General features: G+C 43.1%; 1 protein-coding gene across 1 annotated transcript in view; it reads right to left on the reverse strand.

The window, feature by feature from the left end:
• The window catches only part of TBX4 (T-box transcription factor 4), a 57,405-nt gene that overhangs the window by 5,770 nt on the left and 31,177 nt on the right, over positions 1-20,458 (reverse strand). The window contains exon 6 of the mRNA XM_065418381.1: positions 4,999-5,151. Coding sequence (XP_065274453.1) covers positions 4,999-5,151 — 153 coding nt within the window. The remainder of the gene's footprint in view (positions 1-4,998; positions 5,152-20,458) is intronic.

Here is a 20,458-nt window from a genome sequence, read left to right on the forward strand (position 1 = left end):
ACCAACTTTAAGGGGCTCTGAAGATGTGGGGGCAGCAAACATGTCAAAGAAGTAAGTAAAAGAGAGAGAGTGAGTGTGAGTGTGTGTTTTAAAAACTGAAACCCATCCATATAAAACACCGGTAAAGGGCCTGGGCCTGCTGCTGCTTAGTCAATGACAACTCCCAGTGATTTCAGTAGGAGTAAGGTAGAGCTCACACTGTTATCTCCGCGTTTATTGCGCCATCCCAGGCCTCAGGAGCTCCTCTCTTGTGGTTCACATGTAACAAGATACCAAGGAAATAAAAATATCTAAGAAATATTGACTGAATGCTAAACAACTGTGAATTACAAGGCTATAAAGCTTTCATCAGTGATGTCCTCACTCGCATTAGGGCTTGCAGTTTACACTTGCTAGTTGGTCTTTCTATATTTCCTCCTCTTCCCCGCCCCCACACAGAACACTTGAATCTTATGAGGATTTTTCCCCACAGTCCTTTAATTTTTCTGCTTCCCCTCATCTATGTTCTTGGATTCTCTGGCTGTCTCCTGACTTTCCCCTCTGGTAATAAAGTTCAGTTGCCTCATCAAGTTTCCCCACAGTCCCCTCACCTGCCTAAATCTCTGCATTCATTTACTCTCCCCGCCCCTGCTCTAATCTTCTCTCAATTCTCTTGCTTTTGTGCACCCTTTGTTTCTTCCTGCTGTTCACCCTGAAGCTCATAGTGGTGGCCTTCAAAGGTGACCTCTTCCAAGTCCCTCCTTTAAAAGTAATTTCTTAAGCCACACCATTCTTGTGCCTGATCCTTCAGTTTTTGCCTTCTACTGGTGAACATTAGCAGCTCCTTGGGGAAGAGCCCCTCTTTATGGCTGTGTTTGTCAAACCCAATGTACATCTCTAATGTTATGACAACGATAGGCCACTGTGGTGGAATCTTCGTGATGCGCTCAGGTGAAAGGAACCAACCTTTGGAAAATAACTGTTGTCAAGGGTTGCTTTCTCTGATGCAGCATGCCTAGCCTCATCTCTTCCAGGCCCCTTCCCCTCATCTCCTCCAAACACATAGTAACAATTCTGTGCTCTTCCTCTGCTTCCCGCCCACTGAAAACTGATATAAAATAATTTGGTGGTAATTATTTTAAATATCAGAATACTGACCCAGGAGCTCTGGAAGTGGACATAAGGCATCTCGTCCCAAAGGGTGTGTACGTGCACCCCCAACACACACATTACCCCCCCCCATTTCATACCAACTTTATACAAGTCTAAGAAATACCATAGACAGACAGACAGCCCTGCGTTAATGTGCTGTTATGGTAACACAAGAGCAACACTCAACCTCGTCTCCTCATGCATTTGATTGCAAATGAAAATATGAATAATTTCCATGCGGAGGGAGTGGTAATCTGCAAAGGCTATTGATGGTTTGAAGGGAGTGTACACATATACTATGGCCCTGAACTCCAGTCACTCCTACAATGTACTCTCAGTCTGACATGGGGCAGAATCCAGATAGCCACCTTAGCAGGCAGGGGCGAGTGGGAGCTGGCTAAGGGTTTTCTGGCAAGTACCTGTACCATCCACCATTTGGCTCTTATTTCCAAAAATGCTGCTCTAATTAGCATCTGTACTTTCAATAACGCTTTAACAATATCCCTTACCCAACAGAATGAAGATTATAAAAGAGCTTCTCTCCCCCATCATAATGGATCTGCTGGTATTTGTAATCAAAGAAGGGATGCGTCAATACGTGAATGTAGCCAACATCGGATGCCACTTTCAACAGCTGTCAGGATCTACTCTGTGCAGACTGTAAACGGAGCCTGGCGTTGATGTTGTTGGCTCCATTTTAGATGGAGTCAGTGCTCTCTTTTCCCCCCGCTTTGATTCACTAGTGGATTCTGTGGTAGCCTAACAATCATCCGAGGAACCACAAGACGCTTAAGGCCTTGCCTGCCTCCCTACCCACAGACCAACATGAAGCCACGTAAGCCTTAATTTAATTTCTTTGATGCTGTAACATACAGCCTGACTCGATTCTGCTGCAGTCACAACACATTTTTAAACAAGCTCCTTTTGGCAGCAGAAATAATAATTTCCATTGTGTTCCTGCTATTCTTTTTCTTCAAAGAAATTTGAGATGACTGTTAGGTAGAGATATATGGGAGCTCGAATATTAATGCTTTGGGGTTGAAATTTCCCCCCCACTTCAATGCAAAATCTTTGGCACGTAGGGTGAAACCCTAGCCCCACTGAAGTGGATAGGAGTATTGCCACTGACTTAAACAGAACCAGGATTCCATCCTGCCTGCATCTGCCCCAAAAGGGAAGTTTGGAGTAAATATACCCGGAGAGCTCTACTGCCTAGACCGGTGTGCGTGCGGGGTGGAGCTGGGGATTTTACCCAGTAGCATGATGCTCATTTCAACTTCATATTCAACTATGAAATCAAGCTCTCGATTCTCTTTCAGAGAAGCTGCCGTTATTAATAAGTGCACCTCCGGCTGGCTGAATATTTCTTGAGCCAAGGAGTTTGGCAATTGGCTGAAATCTGGAAAACAGACCTTTTAAAGATGATGTGCAATTCCTGTGGTTCTGGGGGTTTCATTATCAATGCCAGAAAGGATGGTTTTCTAATGAAGAACTTATTATGTATTTAGCACTGTGAGGTGGTGATTTGCTCAAGGCCACACACTGAGTCGATGGCAGCGCGGAGATTAGATCACAGGAGTCGCTGGCTCCTCGTCCTCTAGCTCATGCTGCTCCACTAGCTGTGCAGCAGGTCTGCACTACCTCGGTCTGGGGGGCATCAGGTTAAAATCCAGGCAGTGCCAGGTAGCCCTTTAGCCTTTGAGGTAGGCACATGGAGTTCCATTTGTTTTGCTCTGTCATGACATTTCAGAGGTGACATGAACAAAGCTCGTCACATGGGCGGTGAAGGTCAGATTTTCAAAAGAGCTCCGCTCCCCTTTAGACACCAACATGAAGGGCTCAGCTCTCTGCAGCTGCGATAAGCTGAATTCTTTTGAAAATCTGGCCATAAAGATCCCTAACAGTAGTGGTTTGTCCTGGTGACTTTACCCCCAGCCACATCACTATGTTGTGTGCTGTACATCTGTTAGCTACCAGCCTCCCCCCAAGAAGTGGCTGCATGTCAGTTATATTGTAAGTATAACGTTTATGAAGCACATAGGGCTTCTTCAGGAGGAAAGGCGCTATTGACGTAAAATATTATGAGTAGCTATTAAACGAGCTCTTCAGTGCCTTTCTGGTTAACCATGTTTGGGCTATTGGTCATTTTACATTTACAGTCCCAAGTTTGTAACTAGGATCCATATTAGCGTTCCGCTAAGGCTCTCTTTTGCCTGTTTTACTTTGACACACAGAGCCCTGTTTCCATTGTGATTCTTCGCCCTGCCTCAGTAACTGCATAGGATTCCGGCCTTCAAATGGCAAAATAAACCTGACTCCTACTCAGATGAGAAAAAGATTTAAACAGACCAGAGATGGGCAGGAATTTCACATGTGTTTGGGGCAATCTACTTTTGTATGAGGAGTCTATAACTTGACATACAGTGCAGATATAACTTAGAGAATTTTTTTCACTTCAAGGTCCCAGAAACAAAGGCAAGGTTTTCATCTCGAGGCCAAAAGACCAAAACATCAAGACACTTGATCACGGCCTTGGATAGACCAAGAGACTACCTATTACATTCAGTGACACAGGCAGGCCTTTAACAAAACTCAGTTAAGCCTAATACATCCCTAGAGGTAGACAAGTGTCCTCACCTCTATTTTACAGATAGGGAAATTATAGTATAGAAGCAGCAAATCACTAGCAGAGCTACGAATAGAACCTAAGAGCCCGAAGTCCCCATCCCCCGCTCTTGCTCCTGCATACACTGGGCTACTACTGAGAGCTATGGGAAGGTGGCAGCTGACCGGCTGCCCTGTTGTCTATCCGGCCTGGGGATTACAATGCTCCTTAAGTCTCAAAATCTGTTGCCTCCTCCCCCTTTCTTTTGTTGGCCTCGTTGGGAGAGGAGACGGCCTCAGATAACCAATCACGCATCTTCCCCAGTGTTCTTCCCCCATAAGCACCGCCTCCGCCCAAGTTACAAAAGCAACAAGCCCCATTCGATGCGCATTCCTGGCGCTGCAGGAAAACCTGTTTGAACTAACATGCTGGGAATGACAGGGTCGTTTGTGTAAGAATATGATCCCCCTGCTCTGGCCACCTCTGGACAGCTTCAGCTTACACTGACATCTTCTCTAAGGGCTAAATGCGGGGGGGAGGGAAGAGGAGGAGACGGAAGAAAAGTATGTGTATTAAGTAATTGGTCACATTCCTCTCTCTTTTCTCCAATCAGCTCTCTTCTCTTCTCTTCATATGTTGTTTGGAACCTTCCACTTCTCCCTGTTTCAGATGGGACCACACCAAATTTTGTCACTCCCCTCCTGCTCTAGCCCCTCCCAATATATGATAATCCATTACGTGCAGCTGAACTGAGCCCTTAGAATTTTATATTCCCCAAAAAACAAAACACGCACACACCAACCCACCTTCCCTCATGTCCTAACCACAAGTCAGGCTCTGAGCTGCACTTTTATGGTCACATTCCTTGTGTGTCTCACTAAATATATATATTGTAATTACTTTTCACTGTAGATTTATGAGCCAGCTTTACTAGTCATTATTAGCTTTGCTTGCTGTTGTGAGTGACATTTGAGAGTTTATGAGCTCTCAGCTTCATTGGTTCTATACGAGTGGAGATTGCCAAGATATTTTTACACAGTACATTTTTCATGCATCTCCTTAGCTGCCTCCTTTGCCTCTCCAGTCTTGCTATCCAATCGCTACGCTTGGACATTTCCTGCTGCACAATTGCATCATTAAACACGGTTCCTCAAAAGCAGTGCCTAGAACGGTAATACTGTGCCTGTTCCCATCCGTTCAGAGCTGCAAAAATTACCCTCCCCTAACAAAGCTAAAGCCCCTTTTGCTGCAAAGCACCATACCTTGTGATTCTGATAGGAGGTCACCGAGATAAAGGATGTCTCTGGAAACACATGTGTGCAGAACGCTGTGTTCTTGGACCCAAAGGCGTTGTTTTCATCTGCTTTCACAATGTGCAGTCTCGGCTGGTATTTATGCATTGAATTAAGAATAATCTGAACAGCAAATAAAAACATGGCAAGTTTGTTAAAAGTAGTCAGAACCGTTCAAGGGGCGTCAATAATGCAATAAAATATTACTCAACAGCTCCAGCTGTGTGCTTTGATTTCCGAGAAAAATAAATATAACAGGTTGGTGGGCAGTCCAGAAACAGGCTTTAGAAATACATGACTGTACTTAACAACATCCAGGACTGTGGCGTATCAGTGAAACTGCCTGTGGAGCTAAGGACCAGGGAAACATGGGGGCTACAGACCAGGACCGAGGTGTATTAACAGAGCTGTAGGGGGAATCCCTGGCCTGTCAAGGTTTGAGCTGTCTTGACAAACGTGCCTGGGGAAGCTAGCTCAGCAGCTTGCCGCAGCCCAGCGTTATCAGCCCTTCACAAGCACTATAGTTACTCACGTTACAAATAAAGGTCTATATTGGTTGCTGCCTTTAGTGCCAAAACATCCCTCCTCTGTTTTCTCCTTTATTACCCCTTCCCCCCCCACACCTTGCCTGTCGTCTTGGTGCAAGGCTTATTCCCCCTAACTATTCTTTCCCCCATTACATTCTCTATCATTGTCCCAGGGGCCCATTCATCTCTAATGGGAGAGCGAGTCCCCACCCCCACCCCCACTCCCACCCTGTCTTTTCAAAATCCGTATTCCTTGCCACAAACACTGGTGCCCAAAGCTGCCTGTGAATGGCAAGGATCTGGCCTGTTTTATATGGAGAGGCAAAAGATGCTGGTTCCACTCCCTTCGGAATCTGCTGGTTTGGTTAGCAAAACTTTCAGACTTTGTGCCCTTCAGTACTGACACATTCAGCCAAAAAAAAAAAAAACCAACCCACCAGAAGCATATTCTGCGTTTCAGACAAAGCAGCAGGTACCGTATGGGACTTAAAAGTCTCCTCATCTGGCTGCACATAACTCTGCCCACAGTAGCTGGCTGCATCATATACCATTTAAATGTAATTTTTATTGTTGACATTTTCCAGACAACCTTCCCTCTCCCCCTCGCAGAAGAATGAGGAATTTTTGGCATTTTATCAGCTTTGCATCGTTTCTCTTAACCGTTTTGCTGCTATGTTGCAGGGCTTAGATGTGAGAGGGTCAGCTTAGTGTTTGGTTTGTAGTTTTTGCTGTCCCTTCAGGAATCAACCAGTGGAAGCACAAATCCATAGAGAAGCATGGGCAGAGAGCTGAGGCTTTCATGAAGAGGAGGTTTTTAGTTATTAGTCATCAGAGAGGAGCCCACACTGCAAAATCCAGTTTAGATCTGAACTTTCCCCAAACCAAGAGTGTTCAGTTCAATTCAAGCTTCATTATCCTCATTTTACAGCTCCATAGAGCCCAAGGCCCGAAGGGACCATTATGATCATCTAGTCCAACCTCCAGGCTAACACAGGCCATAGAACGACTCTGAAATAATTCCTGTTTCTAACGGCACAAAGGGGCGAAGTGACTTGCTCATATCACACAGTAGGTCAGTGGCAGAACCAGGAATAGAACTTGAAACTGGGATTTTTCAAAGGGGAAAAAAAACTAGGGACCCAACTCCCATTACATTTGGGGCTCCTTTGAAAAGCCAACCCTAAAGCTCCTGACTCCCACTCCAGTGCCTTATCCTCTAGGCCATGCTACCTCTCCTATAATGCATGCTTCAATACCCTGCTTGAACCTAACTAGAACAGAGCCAAGGCAACAGCTAAAGCCAGTATTACTCGGTTGTAGACCCTGATGGAGCATTCAGAGTTTGACCAGAGAAGGATACTTTACAGAGACTCTGAAGGATACTGTTGTGACTGTAAACACATCCAGAAGTTCATTTCGGAACTCAGACTCCATTATTGCTTAAGCTGCCCCATCTCACTTACGAGGTTTTGTATTTTTGTCCCTTGCTGCACCAATCTGAAAATTCACCACTGCTCAGAGACCTTACAGTGCACAGACCAGGAAAGGAAACAGCTTTAGATTTGCCAGATCAAAGCAGAATGGTGATCCCTTTACATGAAGTGTGATGAATATACATGAGAAATGCAGAGGGTGGCGGTTAACGTGATTTAGTCTGTGGCCATGGACAGGAATGAGGAACAGCTTTCAGCAGATAGCAGAAAAGCACAAAAATCCAACAGCACAGAAGGGAAATGTGCCATTTTCTTGATAATAACATTAAAAAAAAGCAGTTTTTCCCATGGCCAAAGGACAAATTACACCTGCAAAAACTGCCATTTGTGTTTGCCAACAAGCTGAGGGTAAAAAGAAATGCCTTTTCATTCTCTTGCTCTCTCTTTTTTTATTATGGTTCCACTGAAAAATACGTTCACTCATAACTCTCGCTGTAAGCACATTTATTAAATACCATCTCACATGTTATGCAGCAAGGTATCCTGTGTGATTACAGAGGTGCTTCACATTGAATTATAAGGTACTGGTAGAGAAGCAGGAGTTTAAGTGAATGATTGTCTCACCAGAATGTGAATTCAGTTAACCCTCCCCCTTGAAAGCAGACATATTTTAAACCAGTCTATTACATCTTTACCAGTCCCCAGTATCTACATGACGCTAGAATCCAACAAGAATTTACAAGGTGCTGAATGCTCAGCCAGTTGAGAGGTCTGATTTGGCCTTATGCCCCTTATTCCTTTATAACACTCATGGTATCCATGCAGGGCCGGTGCAAGGAAGATTTGCGCCCTAGGTGAAACTTCCACCTTGCGGGCCCCCGCTCCCAGCCCTGCAGCAGCTCCCCGCCCCTCCCCTCCGCCCTGAGGCGCCCCCTCCCCTGGGAGCCATGCGGCAGCTCCCCACCCCAGCTCACCTCTGCTCCGCCTCCTCCCCAGCACGCCGCCTCCGCTCTAATTCTCCTCCCCTCCCAGGCTTGCGGCGCCAAACAGCTGATTGGCGCCACAAGCCTGGGAAGCGGGAGAAGCGGAGCAGCGACGGCGTGCTCGGGGAGGGGGCATAGCAGAGGTGAGCTGGGGAGGGGAGCCCTGCGGCAGCTCCCCCCCGCCCTGAGGCACCCCCCCTCCCCCGTGGCAGCTTCCCACCCCCCCGGCAGCTGTGCAGCAGCTCCCCACCCCAGCTCACCTCTGCTCCGCCTCCTCCCCGAGCACGCTGCCCCCGCTCTAATTCTCCTCCCCTCCCAGGCTTGCGGCGTCAAACAGCTGATTGGTGCTGCAAGCCTGGGAGGCGGGAGAAGTGGAGCCACCGCTGCGCTGAGAGAGGGAGTCTGAGCTGTGCGCCACCGGCAGCCCAGCCCAGGAACGCTGTAAAAAAAAAAAAAAAAAAAAAAAATTGGGGGCACCGCTTTTTGGCGCCCCCAAATCTTGGCGCCCTAGGCAACCGCCTAGTTTGCCTTAATGGTAGCACCGGCCCTGTATCCATGTCAGTCAAATGTTTTAAAGCCTGAGATTTTGTTCTGACATGCCAAATTACCAACTGATGCCTCTTGTGGTTACAGGAAGCCAACCATAAACAGGATATGACACAGTGAGGTAGAATAGTCAGCAGTTCCAATTAGAGACCAAAAAAAAAAAAAAAAAGGAAAATCCATCATTACCCTTCTGACACTGCCAACATTTCCTCAGCCCCTCCTCTGAAGCTGTGCATGCGTGCGTTTTTGGATGCATAATTTTTTTCCTCATCAAAAAGTTTTGCATGTACAAAAGCATGGAGTTGTGCATGCAGGTTGTATTTGCACACACAAATATTCCTTACTTATATTTGATTTAGGTTTTATGTGCACCACCCCCTAAAAAAACTTAAGCATGAAAAACTGTGCACGTGAAAACGTAGGGCCTGCCTCTATAAGCAGTTAGCACGTGGCAAGCTGGGTGCAAATCTACCTTGCCCTAGCCTGCTGTGCACCTACTGTCTGTGTGGACTCGGCTACGATGCCCTAAAAATACTGTAATGTGATTTGATCTGTTCCTGTTTCAAAGCGGGGTAGATCAAAGTGCACTACGGCACTTTTAGTGCATCGTAGCAGAGTCCACACAGACCGCTGGTGCACAGCAGGCTAGTGCGAGATCGTTCATGACATGCTAGGGTGTAAATCTAACTGTTTGTATGGACAATCCCTTAGGTACCTACAACTCAGACCATGATATTAGCAGCTGCTGTTGAAAATACAGTCTTGTGTCATTGTCTAAAAATGCTCAAAACAAATGTAAAAAAAATGCTACTTCTGACCAATATCAGTGGAAATACTAACCTAAAGAATAAGAAATAATTGAATTGATAAGATAGAGCATATGACATATTATGCAGGATGCATATCAGAAGCATTGATAGAGTCAGGACTTTTACAGGCGGAATCCTTGGGCAATTCACTTAAGAGTTCTGTACCTTAATTTTCCCAATAGGGGATGATAATACTGAAATGATCTTTTAATATTTTCCTTCTCTTAAGTAGGTTGTGAAATTAATGTTTGTAAAATGTAAAACATTATAATGTAGATTTTTGAAAATTATCTTTGCAGATCATTATTCAGTATATCATTAACTGAAATATTAGTTAGTTCCCAACAACAACAGCAAAAGTGTGTTTACATTATTGTCTGGAATGGTTAAAAATACACTGGTGAGACAAATATTTATAAGTCTATATGAATAAAACATTAGTACAGCAAGTTGAAAAACAGCACTTCTTAACTAGCATTCCAACATGCTATGCTACTAACTGTAAAGGTCTCGCTATACAAATACTGGATTTTACTCTTATCTCGAGTAGATTGGTTGCTATCACTCTGAATTAAACGTGCTGTTGATCTTGTTAGCCATTTGTCCACGAGGAAGCACAATCCAGCGTCCATGGTATATAGTCTTACCTAGAAGGTTCAGAGCTAAGCTGTATTTATTGTACTATTATCTTATTTTTAAAAAATTCAAAATCAGGTTAACTAAAGTGAGATAACTAAAGCCATATTTGGATATCTGATATTAGCCTGATTATGTAGCCACAGTTCTCAGTGAGGTTAACGGGTGCCTCATTTGCTCAGCATCTGTGAAAAATCAAGTCATTTTTATTTAGGTGCCTGAAATCTAGAAGATTTTGGGTGGGATTTTCAAAGAGATCTACGTAAGTGAATAGGTGCTTTTTTAGACCTATTAAGAGAGAGTCACTTAGGTGATCTTGAAAATCCTACTTACAGTTGCCGAACTAGGCACTTAAATTCTAAACATTGAGCTGTCAATTCTTACAGGTCATTTTAGTCACTAATATAATATACTGTCTATTTATATAGGGACTTGTATGGTCCCCATCACTGCAACATCCACGGTTGCTTGGAAAACCAGGAAAAGGCAGATTGAGGCACAGTCTCAGATACACCATTCTTTCAGAAAACAAAATGGCTGACTCAGCATGCACATGCTGGCCCTTTAGTGAAACCAGGGTCAGGCCCTCTTATTAAGAGAGTTTTACAGGTACGTATATCACATTCGTATCTTTTAATAAAGCATATAGGGACAATTACCTCCCCGGTATAAGTCCATTGCCATGAGGGGTGAACGTGGTATACAGTGACTTGTGTTCTTCAGAATGAGAAATATTACCGTTGGCAACAGAAAAACTTTCCTGAATTGTGGACTCATGCTCAAAGTTGGTCACAATCCCAATAACTTCTCTATCATTTGGGCAATATTTTACAGCCATTTTCTTCAAAGACAGTCATTTTTCACACACACACATACACACACACACACAGAGCTGTTGAGTCACACTCCCTTTGTGCCAGTGCTTAAGCTGTGTGCTAAAGTGGACATTTTATACACACGTATCAAGAGTCTCATCAATTTTATAGTCTCCCAGCCTAGCATTCCATGAGCCTTTCATGACAAAGCCTTATTTCGACTCCTAAAAACAATAGGAGCTTAAGCAAATGTCTTTTTCCCCCCCCTCCCATTCACTGATCACATGGTTGGCAGCTGGAATTTAAACTTTAATGTGGCTCAATTAAATAATCTTTTTCTTGTATTCTCTAATCAAAAGCAACAATTGGCAAAAAACAAATGGCATCATTTGCTCCATTCATTTTCTTTTCTCTAGGAAAACATTGCTTTGGGGCCTAACCCTGCAAGATGCTGAGTAGCATCAGCACCAAGGCTTGAAGGTGTTTGGCACTTTGTAGGATTGGGCCCTTCGAGTGAGAGCTTAGGTATGCACGGGGCCTGCTCGCGGTAATGCAAACTCTCCCTCAACTCATTGTAACATGTATTAACTTTCACATGACATTTTGGGAGTTGATTTAACAGCGCTTGCTGTTTCTCCAAGGTATCATGTATCATGTGATGCAGGGTTGTCATGGCAATTGCCCTTTTTATATTGAATAGTAAATAACTGCGTAAAAGCTGCATAATTTTATGGTTGGTCCCTGGGGATCATGCAATTAATGTCAAATCTTTCATTTTAATGTATTTTCTATTTCTTTCTTCCTTCTATTCTCTTTGAGCATTAGAGCAAAGGAGGGACTTGTTCTTCAATGGTTCTGTCCGTTAAGTTGGGCCTCAAACAGGTATGTAATAAAAATGACCCTTTTCATTTGTGCATAAAGAAAAACGGTGTCTAAACAAATCAGAGAGGGTCCAGCACAGACCACAAAAAATGGGCCACAGCTCTGCACCAAATTTAGCATATCCCAAGAGAAAGTCAGCATTTATGCCTCTCTCTCTCTTCCTAATCTGAGTCCCTCCCACGAGTGATAAAAAGTTGGTGGCCTCCAGGTTTGGAAGTAACTGGGAAGGGTCTAGGGGCAGCTCTCCAGGTGATGAACTTCAACTTAGTCCATCTTTAGCCTGCATATTTGCTGGACAAACAGGGTGTTTGTCATCCTCTGCTTAATTACTTTGGATGCACGGAGCGTGACACACTTGGGAATGGCTTTCATGCTTTTTTTTTTTTTTAAAGCACTCGATGCAAGTCATTTATGAATATTTATGGTGCAGGAAAGTGAAATTGGTCACTTTGGGGAGCTGCTCATTTAAGTGAGCTTACCAGCATTTATTGAAAAATGATCAAAGAAAACCAATCACCAAAATATCAGGCAGTGCTTGACCTCTTCTGGGGTTGCTGTCTCAAGTCCTAATTTTACCGATCAGCTACTAGTGCAGCTTTTACAACACCCGATTCTGCAGGGTATCAAGAGCATCTTGAGAAATGCTGATTTGCCAAGCTATTAATGAGTTCATGAGGGTACTCAGCAGTTCTCGCACCTCCTAGCATCCAGCCCATTATGAATCTTGGTTCCCCCAAGATGCCCAGGTATGCCACTCAGAATATGAGCCAGATGCAGTTATAGTAAAAGCAATCTATTTCAACCCGCCACATAACCAACTGGAAATTAAATATCATTCACTTTGGGATAGTCTCTGCTGATCTTGACCCTGCAGACCTGAAATATGCCTAAGCGAAGTGTTTAGAGAAAACTCTCTGTTCAGATTTTAAATAAATAAATAAAAACATCCCTAAAACAAACTAAACCAGCTCTCAATTCTACTCACTAAAGGGGCTTTTTAATTACATGAAAATCAAAAACGAATTCTTCAAAAGGGAAACCATGGACAAATTGCTAAGTTAAAAAAAAAAAAAAGCACAAGCATATAGGGACAAAATCAGAAAGCTAAGGCACAAACTGAGGTACACCTAGCAAGGGACATAAAAAGCAATAAAGAAGAGGTTCTTTAAATATATTAGGAGCAAGAAGATGAAGAAGGAAAGTGTAAGTCCTCTATTTAGCTAGGAAGGAGAGCTAATAACTGATGACATCAAATGCTTACTTTGCTTCAGTCTTCACTAAAAAAAGATAATGGAGACAGATACTCAGCACTATTAATATTAACCACAACGGGGAAGGAATGCACACTAAAGTAGGGGAAGAACAGGTTAAAGAATATTTAGAGACGTTAGATGTAGTTAAGTCGGCAGGAACTGATGAAATTCATCCTGGGGTACCTCAGGAACCAGCTGAAACAATCTTGGAAGTGTTAGCAATTATCTTTGAGAACTCATGAAGGATGGGTGTGGTCCCAGAGGACTGCAGAAGGGCAAACATAGTATCCATCTTTAAAAAGGGGAACAAAGAGGACCCTAGGAATTATGCACCACTCAGCCTAATTTTGATACCAGGAAAGATACTGGAACAAATTATTAAACAATCAGTTTGTAAGCACCTAGAGGATTATGGGGCTATAAGGAATAGCCAGCATATATTTGTCAAGAAGATCTCATGCCATACCAACCTAATTTTCTTCTTTGATAAAGTTTCGGGTCTAATGGACCTGGAATGGAGAATACACTTATAAAATTTGCAGATGACACCAAGCTGAGAGGGGTTGCAAACACTTTGGAGGACAGGATTAGAATTAAAAAAGACTGAGAAATTGGAGAATTGGTCTGAAATCAACAAGATGAAATTCAATAAAAATAAGTGCAAAGTACTTCATTTAGGAAGGGGAAAAAATCAAATGCACAAATACTAAATGAAGAATAACTGGCTAGGCAGTAGTACTGCTGAAAAGGATCTGGGGATTATAGCAGATCACAAATTGAATATGCGTCAACAATGATACAGTTGCAAAAAAGGCTAATATGATTCTGGGGTGTATTAGCAGGAGTATTGTATGTAAGACACAGGAGGTCATTGTCCCGCTCTGCTTGGCACTGATGAGGCTTCAGCTGAAGTACTTTGTCCAATTGCATGCACCACACTTTAGGAAAGATGAGGACAAATTGGAGAGAGTCCAGAGGAGAGCAACAAAAAAATCTTGGGAAAAGATGACGGAGGGAGGACCTGATAACAGTCTTCAAATATGTTAAAGGCTGTTATAAAAAGGACTGTGATCAATTGTTCACCATGTCCACTGAAGGTAGGACAAGAAGTAATGGGCTTAATTTGCAACAAGGGAGATTTAGGTTAGTTATCAGGCAAAGCTTTCTAACTCTAAGGGTAGTTAAGCTCTGCAATAGTTTTTCAAGGGAGGTTGTGGAATCCCTGTCATTGGAGGTTTTTAAGAACAGGTGGGACAAATGCCCGTCAGGGATGAGGTAGGTTTACTTGGTCCTGCCTTCAGCACAAGGGGCTGGATGGAATGACCTCTCGAGGTCCCTTTCGGCCCTACATTTCTAGGAGTCTATGATTTTTGTGAAGGTTTTAGTTTCAGTGAATTGACTCTGATCTGAACCCTCATGCCCCAAACAACAGCACAGGGCATTGTTGCCAGTGCACATAAACCACACATTGCCACTCGAGGTTTTTATAGTCCATATTTAAGTGCTACAAAAAAAGCATCACCTGTTGCCTGCTTCACTTCTTAAACATGTGTTCCCTCAACCCTTTTTCTTTTGTTCAGATCTTTCAAAGGCCTCTTTGCTTCCCTGGCCTGCTGTAGACCTCAGTTATTTTTAAATGTCCCTGAAAGGTGAGCTGGGATAAAATATGCTCCAGCATAAAAAGCAAGTGTCTTATGGGCGCCATATGCTCAGAGAGTAGAGCCCTAATGCCAGGGCTAAATCATGAGCGTTCTGTCTATTCCACATGGCCCAAGCCCTGAATCCTTCCATGCTGTTTCCTTGCACACTAACACTGGAGCAAGCAGAAAAGGAGGAGTCCACCCCAAGTGATATACGTGACCTGACAATTTACAGAGCGAGAAACAGAAAGTGGAGAACCTTGGGAAAAGATTCAACAGGAAAGCAAACAAATTGTTCTTTCTAGAGGGCCAAAGCCAGAGGTCCTCATTCAGTCCTTATTCCATCTAACTTCCATTGCAGTCCATGGGAATTTTGACTGAGTAAAAACTGAGTAAAGGCCACAAGATGTGGCCTTGGTGGCGGCGTTTGTGGGGGGAGATGAGTCTTCAACAACGCAAATCTTCTTTTTTGGAATGGTAACAAACAGAGCAAATGCTGAGGTCCATATGCAGGCAAAATTCCCATTAAAGAATATGACTAGAATTTGGCCTTACGTCACCAATAGGAGCAAAGGCACTATGCAAATCTTGACATCTTTCACTGATTGCTTATTTAGGCAAACTTCCCATTGAAGAGTGAATGAAGGCTTCAGGCTCTGATTCTATATTAAGAAAAAAATCTGAACTTCCTTAGATTGATTTAAAACAACAGTGTGACCACAAAAAACACCTAATACATCAAATATAAATTCTCATCCCAAGCCATATAATTTAAACTCAACCAGGCATCACACCAGCCATTTCTTATCTATGTAAATAAATGTCACGCTATCATCTACTCATCCCGATCAGTCCCATACAATATAGCAGCACAAGGCTCAGTTCTTTTTCATAAGCACAAAACAGACAATATAAAAGTTCAACTTGGCCTTTATAATTCAATATCTCTGCATCCCTGGGATCAGGTCAGTTTCAATACAAAAAATGAGACTCAAAATAAAATCCCTCACACAGATATTTCTACTGGCAGAACCAACCTAATAAGCAACCCAAAAGACTGAACTGGGCAGCCAAACACAGTGCTAGACAGAAATGTATTCACATCAGAAACCAACACATCATGGAAAAGTGAATCTAACTGAAGTATAAACTACCAGAGAACAAGGACATCAGGTGAGTCTATTGCTAAGGATGTCAGGACACATTCAGCATTGGTGTAAGTGGGTACAACAAATATATGGAGCTGTGCCCTTTTATGCAAGCAGTGAACTTGGCCCAAAGTTTTCACAGCTTTATCACTAAGCCCAAAATAAATGCTGAATGGTGCACGTGCAAAATTTCTCCAGAAAGGGGCATGTGAATGTTGTTGGTAAAACATGCACCTAAATTTACATACCAGGTCCCAGATAGGAAACATTTCCTGTCCCACAAGTCAACGTAGAACTGCAAAAATTAACTAACCATCTAACTTTATAAGATTCAGACTTTTAGAAGATGAATAGGCTGTTGACATGATTAAATGTGCTGAGTGCACCAGACAACGAGACAGAAAATGCAAAAATCAATTTAATAGATAAATGAGAGAGAAGCCCCAAAGATAAGAAAAAGCAACGCCTTGCAGAAAGAGTCCAATAAAAACAGGTGGGGAGAAATTACAGACCTGATCAGAACCAAACAGCAAAGCAAGTTAAAGAGGTCCAAGAAGATGCAGATCAAGAAAACTGCAACTGATAGCTCATCTAGAATGTCCCATAACATCAAACTGCAGCAGTCCTCTTCTCACAAAGCAAAATGCATTTAAAATAAGACAAAGACAAGGGAAATAAAGAGCAACAAACCACCAGCAAGGGAATGAACAACAGAGGTATGTACAAAGATCCTTGCAGTCAGAAGACAGGTGAAAAAAATACAGTAAAGAGACAAAATTCCAAACAGTGTGAAGAACAAATGCACCTCCGAAATGCTGAGTTTTCAAGGGGTTAAGATACATCTCCAATTATTTAATTTCAGGGGAGTTTTTTATTTAAAAAACAACAAACAACTCTGTTGTGATGCGTTTGCCCCCTTGCAGTTTTCAAATGTCACTACATGCCTACGAAAGAGAGTCTGCCATGGTACTGTTTGTTCAGAGCCGGTTTGAGGTTGGTGAAAAACTCGGAGACAGCCTGAACTATGCTGGGCCTTTGCAGCCAAGCTAACCTCAGGGTCTCTCTGTAGCCAAAGCCTGTTTAATGTGGCAGCTCCCCCAGAACTGTCTGGTTTCAGTAGAAGTCTTATTATCACAACCACTTCTTAAAGGGCTCATCACTCTAGTTCCTGTGTGCTGAGAAGCACGGTCAGAAAACGCTCCACAATAAACCAGGATAATCACCTGAGTTCACACTGGCTTTTCCTGGAGATGGTTATTCCACTGAGATCAAGGGAAATGAACCCTTGGTAGGTCAAAAACCACCATGAAGAAATAGTTTAAAAGAGTAGGATGTCCCTTTAAGAATGTGAATATCCTAACTACGATTCTGCCCACTCCACCCCCATGTATCAAAAGGCTAATTGCGCAGATTAAAATAATACTAATAACTGGTACATTGTGGTTGAATGAATACTCTGTGTCTTGTATGTAAACTGACCCTCACCCTAAGAAAAATGCTTAGCACTCCTCTGCAAAGTACTATCCAAATGTTAACACTTAGTCCTGCCAACACCCTGGAGGAGTACTATGGCATTACCATCCACCCATTTTACAGATGGTAAACTGAAGCTTGAGTTCAGGTGACTTTCCCACGGCATAGAGGAAGCCGGAGCTAGGATTAGAACTCAGGAGATCCAGGCTCCCAATGCTGTTATTTGTTATTACACTGCTTATTGCCTCTCTCCATACATTAATAGCTTCAACGGAAGCCACTTTTAGAGGGTAGATCCAAGCCACACCTCTGCAGGTGCAAAGGGACCTGCCTGCAGTAGAACTGGAGCAGTTCTATTGCCTGGACATGGGGACGATTTGGGGAGCCTACGCTTGGGTTGCACACAAGGTGAGCACTGCCGACTAGTTCAGCTGACATAGCTGTGCAGGGCAGTTTGGAGACATTACCACCTTCCTCCAGCCATTTCCATCACCCTGCCATAAAAGGATATGGGTGGAAATGGTGGCTCGGTAGCTGTTCAATAGCCTAGGAGAACGTTTGTTTTCCCCCTTGGGCCACATCCAAAGCCTGTTAAAGTAAATGAAGAGACTTGCATGGATTTCAGTGGCCTTTGGACTAGGGACCAGACTCAGTTTCACAGCCTGTATTCTGGGGCTGGGCTTTGGCTCGTGAGCTGGTATTATGTATTATTTGTACGTGGTAGCAGCTAGGATCCCCAGTCACGGACCAGGACCCCAACTGTGTTAGGTGCTGTATAAACACAGACCAGACAGACAGTCCTGGGCCCAAAGAGCTCGCAATCGAAATATCATTGTGGACGGAGATGTGGGGAAACACCCAAATAGAATGAAAGTCAATGCCCTGCACATTTTAATTCTGGTTGGAGTGAATCCTTGGCTTAGACATAAACTGGTCTCTCAGGGGGGAAAAATAATTCACTGTGGGCCTGATCCAAAACCTAGTGAAATCAATGAGAATGAGAACCTGTCAGGGAATTCCTTTGTAACAGTCTGTAAGCACTCTCTCACCCAGACCTGGACAAAGAGAACTCATAGACATTCTTCAAATCTTTAAAAGACAATGGAATTCCATTCATAAGGATCTAAACTAATAGAAATATTTGTTAGGTCTCCCTTAATGCTCTGTATTAACCTTCTGCAAGAATAATAATTATGTAGTCCTTTTTAATAAAGACATATTTTTGTAGAATTACCAGATTACAGATAATATTCACTAAATTAATTAACAGATCGTGGTTAGTGTTCTGAAGGAGTAATTCTAATTTTTCATCTGGAACCAGTAGCTGGATGGGTATTGTAGCCTGAATAAATCAGTAATTTTAGTGGCTACCTTACTGTTGTGTCAGCGTTCTGACTCTCAAGTTTAGAAAATATTTTGTACTTTCAAAGAAAGTGTACGTTGCTACCAGTCATTTACACGGCATTAGGAAGGAAAGTCCCAAATCTGTCAAAATAATGAGCTTGTTATATCACAAACCAGCCTCGGGACACACATAAATCAGAGGTTCTGTTGGGCTGATTATCTGTGCATGTAAAGTTTTGAAATACATAAATAAAGGTCTCACTCTAGGAGGAGGGCTTTTACCTTTAAGCATAAGTGGCTTAAAATGATTTCTTTAGGATCTGATCTACTCTATAGCTGAATATCACAGGCACTTGCTCACTTCTTATTAGGGTGACCATATGTCCCTTTTTAAAGGGACAGTCCCATTTTTGGGGACTTTTTTCTTATATAGGTGTCTATTATCCCCCACCCCGTTTTTTCCACAGTTGCTATCTGGTCACCTTACTTCTCATAGACTCACAGACTTTAAGGTCAGAAGGGACCATCATGATCATCTAGTCTGACCTCCTGCACAATGCAGGCCCCAGAACCTGACCCACCCACCCCTATAATAGACCCCAAATCTCTGTCTGAGCTACCGAAGTCCTCTGAATCCATATTCAGCACGAGTATTTTTCAGTCGAAAAGCCTGATGTAAAACACAGGCCTTTCCTGATAAAAAATTGCTCCGACAGAAAAAAGTGTAGCATTAAGGGCTTCCCTGCACTGGGGACTTGGGTACCAATACAGACTCCTAGTGTAGACATGTTGCACTGATGTACAAGGTCACTTGCACCGGTGCAGTTTAGCCTGTGCAAGTCACTTTTTGGACTTGTGCAGTGTGTATCAATACAAGGGACTTCCACCGGTGCAGTTACATTGGTGTAGCTACACCAGCACAAAAGTCCCCAATACAGACAAGCTCCACAACTTGTGAATTGACTGAGGTATAAACTGAAGCACAGAGTGGGGAAGCAGTTCACCCAAGCAGTTCTGTTCCAAGCTCACGCAAGAAATCTATGGCAGAGCTTGGAACAGAACGCAAGTCTCCAAACTCCTAGCCCTATGCCTCAGCCACAAGATCTTCCTTCCTACCTACACAGGTTCTTGACTAAATTAAAAAAAAAAAAAAAAAGTATGAATCTTCCTAATTGTTTGCTCTAAACCAGCAAGGTTGAATCCACACGTCCTCAGTCACCTGCAATGAAGAGCTGCCGAGCAGCATATTTATTTGCAAACTGTTCGCCATCCAAAATAAACATTTGCAAATGCCCAAGTGCAGCAAACTCCTTCCTCACCCATCTGCAAAGCTCCCAAACAAGTGCATCAGCAGCGCCTTTTGACAAGCACCTCAACCTGAGACCTCCCCTGGTTGTTGAATAAATATTTCAGTGTCCAAAGAGGCAAAAACACAGGTTGGAGGCTAATGGGGATAGTTAAAACATATTTAATTAACTCACTCTCTCCTTCCCCACAGACGTCTCAGGGCTCATCCACATGAGAGAGGCACACAGATTTAACTAAAGGTGCAATTTTAAATTGATTTGAACTGATGCAAACTCCTGTGCGGATACCTATTTCAGCTCAAACCAGGCTCTTTTTTTGGTTTAGATTAGGAGTCAGTTTAAGCTAAACTGAAATAAACCACTCCAAATTAAATAAGTCTCCCCACACAGGGGTTTTCATCAGTCTAAGTTAGATCAGCGCAACTTTCTCATGCAGACAAGCCCTTAGAACGTGAATTCTTTCAGACAGGAACTGCCCCTTGTTATGCCTGGACAGCACCTAGTATACTGCGGCCGCTATTCATAATCCAAAGAATTGACAACAGCTGATAATTTACCGACTTGATTATGAGTCTTCACCAAAGAGACAGCAGTGAATGTTTTAGGGGGTCAGTTGTTCAGTCTGTTAATAGCT

The sequence above is a fragment of the Emys orbicularis genome, chromosome 17 (assembly GCF_028017835.1).
Source record: "Emys orbicularis isolate rEmyOrb1 chromosome 17, rEmyOrb1.hap1, whole genome shotgun sequence".
NCBI lineage: Eukaryota > Metazoa > Chordata > Testudines > Emydidae > Emys > Emys orbicularis.